At 41.6% G+C, this 12,289-nt stretch overlaps 1 protein-coding gene across 1 annotated transcript in view; it reads right to left on the reverse strand.

Moving 5' to 3' along the window:
• Positions 1-12,289, reverse strand: part of ddah1 (dimethylarginine dimethylaminohydrolase 1) — a 65,560-nt gene that overhangs the window by 5,363 nt on the left and 47,908 nt on the right. The window contains exons 3-5 of the mRNA XM_070832650.1: positions 11,356-11,429; positions 6,165-6,284; positions 939-1,082 (exon numbers count right to left, since the gene is read on the reverse strand). Of these exons, the coding sequence (XP_070688751.1) occupies positions 939-1,082; positions 6,165-6,284; positions 11,356-11,429 (338 nt within the window). The remainder of the gene's footprint in view (positions 1-938; positions 1,083-6,164; positions 6,285-11,355; positions 11,430-12,289) is intronic.

Raw genomic sequence — 12,289 nt, forward strand, 5'->3', positions numbered from 1 at the left:
CTCCAACGCTGCATGTTAACATGCTTGCTATATCAACTTTATAAGGCGATAGTATGTCAAACCTTGACTTATTTACACATCCTGCAGATAAGAAGCTGCATTAGCATCCATGATGCGTTCACCTGACATATGCAAGTCCAATTTTCACTTTCCTTTTAGCTCTGGTTTGGTCTCAAACAACTCCTGAGTGAAATATGTGGCTTTGTAGCTGCTAAATGCTCCACAGTGGTAACCGGCTAGCTGATACCTTCTAATATCTAACGGTCGGCAGAACGCTTACTTTGGGGTTTAACAAAGGGTGGAGTGGGAGTTGTTTTATCTGACAACAGCTGCTGCTGCATCTGGAAACGACACCGATGAGATCAGTGAGACTGATCTAAAATGGTAAAATTGCGTGCTGTAAAATCAAAACAATGAACTGAAAGATTCTAAAATGCTCTGCGGCGCTGCAGAGTCCGTGAGACTTCTATGAGTTCGACATGAGACCGCTTTCACAAACACAATTGTTTGATCCATTGTGAATATAGAAAAGTTGATTTTAGCAGCTTTTTTATGATTCTGAGGGGGAAAAAACACCCAAGATTGTTTTTCCTACCACTCCAATTTCTCTGGCTCCTAGTCTGTAGTCGGAGTCATGTCCACAAAAGGTCACTTCACATAAAACTACAGGTTCCTTTGTTAAAAAAAACACTGTGTTGCCTGTGGTTCACCAGTAGTGGTCTGTGTAAAACCACCTCATAGATTCTGCAGGTTTTCCTCTCCAGCCAGTTGTTTGTCTCAGAGGTCTGGGCAGGATGGAGAGCAACAAAGGCAAGTGATCTTTAAAGTTAAGCCACTAAACCAGTCTGGCCGTCCCGACGATGTTTCTTCCTCCCAAAGGTGTAACCTCACGACCGTAAATGACTGTGTGTGTGGATGTGGGATGAGCCGAGCATTACCGTAGCGCTCTCTGGATACTCCTCTGATGTGCAGTGCAGAAGCACATGTCCCTTATTAGGTAGGTTCATGTAGATGCAGTTAGCAGCGAGGTCATCAGGCACCGTCAGTTTGTCGTAGCGATGGTCACTCATTTGTTGCATGATCTACAGACACAGATAAGAGACAGACATGAAATAGATGTTGAGGGGAAACAAACAACAGGCTGAGTGGAGTCCACTTGACAGACATACTATCAGAGACCTTGAGTCAGAAGCAAGGACACCATACCAAAGGCAGAATCTTTCTGCTGGCCAAACCACTCTTTGGGTCTGGGGGGGGGGGCTTAATGGAGAACACAGGAGCAGACAGACATTCTTTCTCAGCAGATGTCATGTTATTTATGTAATCTGAAGGAGTTGAAGGTAGGACAGGCGGTGGGGGGAGACAGGCTGAGAAGACGCCCATGCTGCCAAGTGGAAGTCGGGGGTGAGGATGTTATGACCAGAGGAGAGGCAGGTGCCTCTTAATGTTTATGAGCAGAACATCTGCGGACGGATACCTCAGAGACGAGAAGAGGAGGGGGGGGTGGAAAGCGAGTAAAAGAAAAAAAAAATCCAAAACGTCAACATCCAGAAAAGGTATTTTGAGAAATGACATTTTCACCAGATTTAGACCTCATCTGTCTCCTTGCATTTCTACTGCTCATCTGTCTGTCATCATATTTTGTCTTTAATAATGGGCAGGACGAGTTAGGTGATGAGTTAGGTGATGAGTTAGGTGATGAGTTAGGTGTTTGCTGATGATTAGAAGTTAAAAACGGTCATCATCAAAACGTCAAATTATGAAAAAGAAGTGTAAATTCACTAAACTGTGCATGAACTTCAGTAAACTGTTACGTATGGGACTGCACTGCAACCACAATGTGTGACGTCTGCTTGACGCACATATGGATGTGTAGGAGTGGCTGTGAGTGAGTGTAATGACATAACTGCAAAGTGTTGGAGGAAAACGAGCGGTCTGTGAGCACAATGGATTTCGTGGCTGAAGATGTTTTCATTTCAGTTCCCACTGGCTTGGTCTGCTTCAACAGGGAGGGCCAGGGCGTTTACTGGGACGGGAAAGACCTTTTCCCCAGTGAGTTGTACACAAATATGGATTACTTTGCATTATATCACTTGCATGATAAGTTAAATATGCACACACACCCTGAAAAAAATGACTTATTGTCCTGTAAATAGACGTCTATTGCCAGCTGATCCAACCCAAAAGCAAATGTGCTGTTCTAAGTACTTTGTCAGGGCTTTCCTGGGAAAATCTGTTCAGCACAGGGGAAGTGACACATTTTATGTTCCTGGCAGCAGCAAAAGTGCTTGTTTGGAATAAATAAAAGAACAATTGTGTGGTTAGAATAAGCAGTCCAATCAGTCCAATCATTAAATAGAAAACCAAGGAATGAGGACTGGACTCATTGTTAAATAGAGTAGTGGTTTCTGGGTAGTACTCTTACACACTAGTACAGTGGTGAATGTAAGCTGATGAACAAACAGTAAATGAACAGGCCCTGCAAATGACTGACATTGCAAGATAAATCAAAGTAACTTTAGGAGCTGACACTGCAGGGCTGCAGGGCGGAGTCCAAGCAGCCTGTGCGCATACGTGTGTGTGTGTGTGTGTGTGTGTGTAGCCGGGCCAGACACATTCCCAGGTCACTTGTGGGTGTGTTAGGTGAGCCCTAAATGAAAACACTGTCCATGTGCATGACCGCCAACGCCGTCTCTCACACACGGGGGGATTAAGAGTGGTAGAGGGGAGAATACGCGTCGGCTCCACCAAAGATCACAGTTGTTCCTGCTTTGCTCTCCGTCTCTCTAAAACATCTCATTTTCTCAATAAAAAGGAAAATGTCGCACAGCAGAAGAACAGATGTAGCGCAATGAAATCCTTAGGAAGTTCACCTGTCGGCTGGTTCTCTGTTCATTGTCAGTGGATGCAATCACACAATATACTTTAAAGCCAGATTACTAGCTCATGTAGAAGATGAAGATCTTTCAGTTTATCCAAATAATAAATATAATTAAAATAATATTTAAAGAGAAAGTTATCTTGATACGTTTTAAATAGTTCTTAAATTAGAGTCTCAGAAGCATCAGTTTGTCCACCTGAAGTCATGCCGATGCCTCCGATTGCATCCTTTTCACGTGTTTTAAGAGCAATAAGGAAAACCAAAGCTTCTACATAGTCATCCTGTCCCTCGACCAGACATAGAGCCAGCAGATCAGCAGCAGCTCACTTCTGGACAGTGGCTGAGGTTCAGTTAATACACCGAGTGGTAACTGGGCAGCAGAATGTGCTCAGTCAGAGCTGCAAAGACAAAATGTTTACTGGAAGGTAATAAAATCCCCTCTGGGCGATGACAATCTTGACCAGTTAACAAAAACACTGACAATTTACTGGACCAGATGCCATCCACCGCAGTCATCAGCATAATCTGCATTTTGGCTCCTGGTATGAATATGTATAATGCTCATTGCAGTAATCCTTCCCAAGAAGCCTTTAAATTTTTTTTACAATGCTTCTTTTTACTGATGAACAGCAGCAGTGTGTGCAAGACAAATCCTACCTGAGGCTGCATCCAACTCTAGAGGGGTGCTGAAACTGAAATTGCTTCCTGTTGATGTGCAATAAATGTTTGTTATTACACTTTGACACACATTTCACTCAAATATTATAGGTCGATATGGAGTGTTTATTGCTAACCTAACCCTAACGTCTCCAATGGAAGATGATGAGCATCACATTTCTTAACTTAATACTTAAGTCTGTCTGGCCAGTCCTATTTCAGGTCTCAGTGGTGGACAGCAGGTGATGTGGCACCATTCTTCCCCGTTATAAGGGATTTGGAGGAGTTTTCCTCATCTCCTTGAGTTTCTAAGGACAGAGGGTTTGTATGCTTGCATGCTTATGTTAGCATTTAGCTCAAAGCACCACTGTGCCTCAGTACAGCCATTAGCGAGGCTATAGACTCTGGGTCCGGTTCGATTATTACCAAAGGAAGAAACAAGGCGACAGTTCAGCGACCTACATCTGTAAGCTAAAATGTGGTATCAGCTGCTGCCACCTGACAATGCAGCTGAAGGACTTTGACATCGAAAGGCAAGGAAACCTAATGCTGAACACGCTAGATGACCCTTCAGTTGGTAATTTTGGTAACTTGTGTATATGAGCGAGTTTGCGATCGGGATTTGGTCACGAAACAAGTGCTGAATACAACCTTCACCACGTCGGCAGCTCATTATCTATGAAACCTCAGCGTGTAAACATCCTTGAAGCGAAGATCCAAACCCTGACCAGTAGAGTGTAATGACCTCATGAATCAAACAGGGCTGACTAAAGGGGTGACTGCTGAGCTAGAGCCTTCCCCGCAAAAGTCCGTTATAGGGAGGGAGGAGTGTGTGCGAGAACAGGGAGTGGGTGCCGCAGCCTCTGACAGGGGCAGTATTTCAGGATGATGACTTCATGAGTGAAGCTTGGCAGTGACAGCAGCAGATGGGTGACGAAACCCATTCGGTCAACATGTATTCTCATCCTTGGGAGAGCTAAACACAGACAGGAGAGTACACCTGGCCTTCTCGTATACACATTCTGAGAAATCTCAAGATAAAGACAGAGCTAAACTGCAAAACAGACTAAAAATGAAGAGCCTTATTCAGTGAGATATACATTAATAGACCCACTTCAACCCATATTGCAAACAGCTCTGCTCTTCCTCTGTTTTCTTTTTTAAGTGAATGTCTTAAAGCAGCAAAATCTAGCTCCCTAAAGACAAACTGAATTAGTCGGGCTCCAACATTAATTTGTACAAAGTGTCTTTGTCCAAGGGTACACAGACAAGGAGCCTTACTGCCATAAGAGTTGCATCAACATCCAAAACAAGCACTTTGAATTCATTAAACCAGCATTCATGAGATCTCACTCCCCCCACAAAGAGAACATTACCTAATTACAAATCCAGGGTCGTTAAAAGTCCTTTAAAAACGGGAGCTAATTGCTGCAAGACAGGGTGACGTAAGCCATAATTAGAGAGCGAACATTCTGTCATTAAGTCTCGCTAACGGCCACTCCTCGCTCCAGTAGCTAATTACTGGGGTGATCAAACAGGCAGGAATCTTAATTAGTTGATGCTGGAATATAAAATCAATTAGCAAGTGTTTATGCATAGATTCTTCACTTCCTCTGTACTCTTTAGCAACGCAAACATGCATACAAAACCAACAATGCCGACCTTGTGCTCCCCCAAGTGCTTTGCTTCATTAGGATGTGCTGTCTGATGGACTGGTTTTTTTTTTTTTAATTGCCCCAAAGATTCACAGACTTGTACTTGACTTAAAGTAACCTTGTGTAGGGTCGGGCCAGTAGGGGGAGATATCATACTAGGAGGCGTGAAAAGTCCTGCCAGGGAGTGTGTATGAGTTTGGATGCACGTCTTCATGCTTATGTAATTATATATACACACGGCATGAGTGCGTACGCTGTGTAAATACATTACATATTCCGTCGTATTTCAGTGAGCCGTCATAAAAAAAAATCCACACACAGAAGTTTGGGGATAATTCCATGAGAGGAATGGGCTGAGATGTATTTTTATGAAAACAACTAATCTCTCTCTGTCAGGGTGTCAGCTGCCTCTAGTTCACGCTGAGACCTTCAGCATCCCCCGGGTTTATTTTTTGAGAGCTAAAGTTGCGATGGAGCTCGATCGATTCGGAAGCCGTTTACACAGTAATGAGCTTAAGCCATTTAATGGAAGGACAATGCATTTGTAATTGAAGCTGTGAGTGTGAGCGCCAGGGGCAATCCCCTCAGATTAGCTGAGAATATGAATTAATGAGGAAGGATTAAGGTGACAGGTGGTTTCAATGTGCTTGCAGTGGGAAGCAGCAATCACCCTGCAAGTATAGAAATCTGCTTTGAATCAACATGTGTGATGTCCTGTCTTGTAGTGTTATTCTTGTTGAATACTTTGCAGAACGGGAGGGGAAAAAAAGACAGGGCTGTTCATACCAACAGCAAAGAGTCAACCAAAGAAGAAAAAAAGAAAAAGAATCAGCTGCGTCAATGTGCGTCACAGTTATAAAAACAATGCCATTACATTCATTCAATGGTTTCCATGACTACAGCTGGGGGAAGCATAGCAAGGGGATGATGCTTTCGCTGCACATTCAACACACACAAACACAAATCCATACTTTGAGGGCTTTCTGTGCTGGTTCGCTGGAGCCGATAATAATGAGTCCTGGTCCGCCCATACTGCAGAAGCTCTTCAGGTGCAGCCCTTCCAGCACAGGCACGGTCGACACAGCGTAGTCCTGCCAAACACAATCCAATTAGTTGAAGCAAAAACTGAAAATGATAAGCTTCATAAAGATATGACAGGCCCAGGCAATAAAAAAAAATGATTGAAATTAATGACAGCTCTCTGTGACTGTTGAGCAACCATCATTTTAAATCACTTTGGGTTCGTGGTGTCAACATTAAGAGCCTCTTCTGTACATCTGCTGGCATACGGTGTCCTCACACTTGTAATTTTAATGTAGGTAGTTCTCTACTGAATTTGCAAAGGGGGGCAAACCTTTTGAAGAAAAACAGTATCATAACTCAATATAGAAGATGTAGTATAATATTGTCTACAATGACCTGGATAGATATACAATATTAAGCATCCTCATTTATTCAAATTTATACATGGTTTAATTGTAATGAGATAATCTTCAAAGGTTGGATTGGATTGTAAGTGACAAAGCTTTACAATCCTTTGAAATGACAGCAAAGCACCACAGCTCCAGTCAGTGTAAGTGAAATGATGTGATATATTGTTTTTATAAAAAAAAAATTCAAAGAGCACTGTAGTGGTTTGTGCAGTATCGTTAAACTGGGTCTAAAGTGGCCTTTAAAATGAAGAAGTGGGCAGCTCGGGGGCGGAAACAGCAGGACTGTCTGGGAGATGATGTTATTCAGCCTCACGGGGCTATTACAGTGCAATTTGTAGGAGCGTGATCGGAGAGGTTTCCTCTGGCTGCAGGATGTTGCACACCAAATGTCATAATAATGTAAAACAACAGGTAATGTTAACACTTGATTTTAGATTCATATACCTTTAAAGCCCATAAAAACTCAAGATCTTAAAAGCTTAAACCATTTTTCTTTAATCTTTAACATGAACTACTCAAGACTAAATGCGCAACAAGCTAAGTTAAAGATTGGAGAAAAAAAAAAACTCCATTAGTTAGTTTTTAATTATTGTAACAGTGAAAATCTCAGTTAATGAAGCAGCTAATCTGCTTAATTCATCACTTTGTGGATGTGGTTTGATCACATTTCATTGAGAGGAGACTGGCAACATGAGGAAACAACACTGCAGCTGTTGTCACATTTTGTTTGAAATGTTGCTTAACTCTGATTGGTGCATGGGGATACATGACATCACATCTTTCTACTGAGCCCTGCCCACTTGAAACCGGTGAGAAAATCAAGGACAAAAACAATCAAGTCAAAGACAAATCTCTCATGGAAAAATGCCCATAGGCTCTTTCAGGCGTGGAAGAAAATTTAGTGTTCACGTTGGACTCCACTGCTCAAAAGAAAATAAGTTTTCAGGCCCTTTTAACCTCTAAACTTTTTAGATGGAGGATAAAAGCAGCATTGAGCCATATTGATTGATATATGGTCCATATTAGTGCAGCACAGGATCACTTCCACAGTACTGTATAGGGGCCTGGAGTGTTTTATTTACTTTTAGCCTTCATCAGCTGATTTTGGACTGACCCCTTCATTAAGATGCCAGTTGAAACCATTGGAAGAATTAAAGCCTGGTGTCCATATTTGAAGAATTATAGCATAGTACACCCTGCTGAAACAACATCATTTTACCACCGACTTTGTTTTGTTTTGAATTTGCTGATTTACTGGACTGGAAGAATTTCCCAATTTCAAGTTGAGTGATTAAGCATTTGATAGGTGGACTCACAGTCTGTGACAGTTAGACACACCGTAAGCCTGCTGAGAACTGCAAAAGCCGAAGCCGAGTCCTACAGAGATTTGTAAACCTTGGAGTGATACCGAGCTGCAACTTGAATTATGATAGGATATGAGACTTAAAACTCATTTTCCAAGACCTTTTCCTTCCTGAATCTATGTGAATACATTTATATGACCGTATAAATTTTGGTTTGCGCCTAAGAAAATAACCTCCGACTGACATCCATGTGTTTTCTTAATCACATAATATGTTTTGAATGGGTTTTTATAGCCCTTAGCTTAAAAAAAAAAAAAAAAACACATGAAGTATTGTGTACATTTCCATCGTTGAGATTTTCCATTCAGGTATGCATTAACGCTTTTCAGATCAATATTTGCACTGCATCATTAGCTCAATTAAAAGTGCCATGATTAGCTTAAATAGTTATTGTGACTGACTAACAGCAAACATTAAATTACTCCATCATTAACGTTTTCCTGCACTCTTTCCTTGGCTCTTGTTTAGAAGATTCAAAAGCGACAACTGGGAATTGTGTAATCTGAATTGTGTAATCTTTCCTCACTGCGTATCAATGAACAGGAAGTTTTGTTTCAGTGTAAAATTAGAAATACCACGCATACTTTTCCCCTTATCAAGTTAAATCCTCATGGGACTTCAAAGAGAGACAGAGTTGCTTTTCATCAGCATTAACAGGTTGACATGTTGCCAGGCTGTGACTTGAAAAGACCCCATTTACTGACCCTGAGGATGGCAGACTGAGCTTCACTGCTAAGGCCCTCAGTTGTGTCTAGGTCATATCGGTTCAACTTCTGAGTCAACACCTCTTAGCTTACTTTTTCCCCAAAGAAACTCATTCAATCAACATACCATCTATTCTGACCTTTGCAAGGACCGTAAGGAAAAAAACTTCAACATCTGTATGCAGTTGTTGAGTGCTAAACAAACCTGGCAACAAAATGATGCTTAATTTGATAATGAAAGGAAAAAACAACAGTGATAGGAGGAATCAATCTGATAAAAAATGGAAAAAACAATAATGGACGCTCAAGCGATTTTTTCCTAGTGTCATTTGCCAGAGACGCATCATTAAGTTCTGTTTTATCAAAGATAACAGAAAACACAGAGGAATCTGTAATGAGGAATCCAAATCAGATACAGATGGGAAGATGGAAGCACAGGAATGAGGCCAATCCAGTTACTGTAACGTGCTGAACTCTGAGTGCCATGAGCGACCTCTGAGGTTGTGAGTCACTCGGCTTTTCCCTTTCGTTTTAGTCTCTCAGCGTAAATCCAAACACGATACACACACACCTGCAGTATGAAGTACTGTGATTGTGACCACTCTGACCCTGCTTGTAGGCCGCAATTATCACTCACATATGTGTCATATGTGAGTGATAATTGTTAGTGGTGATTCAGTTGTGGCAATTAGGGCCCCAGCACATGAAAATTAGTCAGAAAGGGTTCAGTGAGGGTTGAAAAGAGTCACAGTCTTGGCTTATACACTTGCTGTTGCCTTTTACTTTAAGGATAAGGCGATTTATATTTTAGTATATCGAGTCTGTCTCTCAATACTTTCTGACTTACCTGCCCTGCCCACCCAAGACCCCCAATAATCTATAAGCACAGCAGTTATTTATAGGGAGGTTAATTCAATTAACTGATAATAGCACAAGATGAAATTGGTCAGAAAATATTTCAGGAGAGAGATGTTTGCCCTCCCAAATCAAGTTTTTAATCCGTCTCATCAACTCCTTGGTTAATTACTGTGGACAGAGGTGTTGCAGGGGTTTGCATCGATAGCTGATTAAAAATGGCACGAAGCCTGCCGGGCCTGGACCCGGGCACTCACTAATAATTGCCACTGGGAGTCTTTGCAGCTACATCTGTCAAATAAATAATCCACATAAATGCTCCACTTCAGTGGTGCCAAATAACAAAGCAGAAATATGTTTAAACTGCTCCCTGTACAGATATTTATCTTTGTGGTTCACTTTTATGTCGATGTGATACGTTTAACCTCCCGGGCTAGTTTTGTTGCCTCCACAGTGTACAGAGTTACTGTATATATAAATATATGATAATGTTTGAATGCCAGCTTGAATATTTGAATCTGAAATGAAGCTGCCAGCTTTTAAAAGTGTTGCGGTGCGTTACATCATCAGTGTACCAATATATACAGTGCATATACAATACGATGTGTGAAAAGGTTTCCACATCTCCTTGCAACAGCTCATGTTTACATGTCCCATAAAAACAGTGTAGCCTTGCAACAGAATGGAAGTTGGACAACCAAAGCCAAAAGTCAGTGTAGGCAAGAAAACCAGGCAGAGGTGGGATGCATGGATGGAGGGTAGATATAATAGATACAGAGAAGGAGGCTGAGTGAGGCAGAGATGGATAGAGGGAGAAATGGCATTAGAGAGAAAGGGGGGCGACAGAGCAGAATGATAAAGGCAAGATGAATGGAGCGATGATGCTGGCCCAAAGCTTTTATGATTGATAACAGATTTATCTCTTCCTTTCTTGTTTGCGATGTCTGATTGCTCATAGTAGGCTTGTGTTTAGGGACCATTTAAGAGACTTAAGAGGGCACACTGGTGCTTTTATATTAAGAGACGGGTACTTCCGCTCAACATTTCATCCATTCTCATACAGAAAAGTGACAAAAACAGAAAGCTGCTCTATTATTTTTATCAATATTTTTGGGTCAGACGTGTACTGGGAAAAATGAGCTTGTAGTGGAAAAACCAGCATAGTAATATAAACCCCACTCTGTAGTTCCCCTCATCTCTATGGAGCTTTATAGAGTTTTTCAGCCCATTGTTTTTTCGCAACTTTACTGTTTCGGTTCACCCTAACTGCTCTCATCAACGCCATTTTCTAAAAACCCACTATGTCTAAAAAACCCACACTATGTTGCCTATTAGCAACAAACAGCAGACAGACAAAATGAGCGACCATCCGGTGAACAAAGTGGAGCATTTAGCAGCTAAAGAATCAGATATTTCTCTCACCATTGGGTGGAAACCAAAATAGAGATCAAAAGAGAGTGAATATTGGACGTGACCAGAAACACGACTTCAAATAAATGTTAAAGTTGCTCTTTGTATGCTGGATGTGTAAATAGGCAGCTGTTGGCTAGCGTGTTTGCCAAGCCAACTTTATAAGGTGCCAATATGTCATTGTTGTGTTTACAGCTTGTTACGCCAAAGTGGCTAAAAATATAAATGAATACAGTTTCATGTACATTTGAATTCAGATACTTAACTTTTGGACAAATATATGTAAGCTATGTAATGGATCACATGCACTCTTACTTCAGTCAGTGTCAAACAAGGTACCTTTAGTTAACTATTAGCGGTGATTCGGTCACACACCAATGCACCATTTAAACTCACCTTAAAGGCATCTGCTAGGATTTCTGCTCCTCTCTGATTGGTCCGTTTGGAAAGCCCCACAAAGAACTCTCGACCTGAAGAATCAGAATCGGACATCAATGAAATGAGCAAATATCAATTCAGTTCAGCACAACTTTATTCACACCTGTAGGGGCGACTATAAGCAGCTGATTGGCACCCAGATCAACAGATACACAATCAATATATTGGAAAAGACAGGAAAAGGTCTTGAATCACAATACTAAAAACAATCAAAGCCTATAATTGTAAAAAAAAAACTATATACATGAATGATTAATAAATATATACATAATCAATAAGCAACAATACTTGTCTTAAAGATCAGACGTCTGAAAAGTTTTAAAATCTGTGAAATGATTAAGTCTAAAAATCTTGACCACCAGCAGTACAGTGAGCCTGTGGAGCTTCAGCAGCTGAACACTGCAGTCACCACAGTGTGTACTTCATGCATGCCTGCGAGAAAGGCCAACTGTGGTCAGTATGGTAGGGCACAAACAGACAGAGCTCTGAATGCTTGGCAAGGCTGCAGCAGCACAGTGAGCTCAGGGATGGGCTCCTAATGTAGCTGCTGAGCCTTTACAAAATGAGCCATTAGCCGGGGCCGTGCCAACAGGAAATGTTTCTAGCCCTGCCATGTGAAACCGATTTCAGCTGGAAGGAACGAGAGCACAAAGCCAGTGTCTAGAAATCCAATTAAGTGTACTATGCTTTTTTCCTAGTGGCCTGTGCAATGTATAAGACACTGACCCACATTTTAACTTACCACACGACTGTAACAGAATGTACAGAAGATCTACTGAAGACCACCATGCTCTTGATTCCCTGCCCTCATCAGGTTTATTAGCTGATGCCAGACAACTGAGAGGCCCGTGGTGAGAGGCTGGAGGTAGTCTGATTTGATTTGACCATATGG

Source organism: Pempheris klunzingeri, chromosome 6 (assembly GCF_042242105.1).
Source record: "Pempheris klunzingeri isolate RE-2024b chromosome 6, fPemKlu1.hap1, whole genome shotgun sequence".
NCBI lineage: Eukaryota > Metazoa > Chordata > Actinopteri > Acropomatiformes > Pempheridae > Pempheris > Pempheris klunzingeri.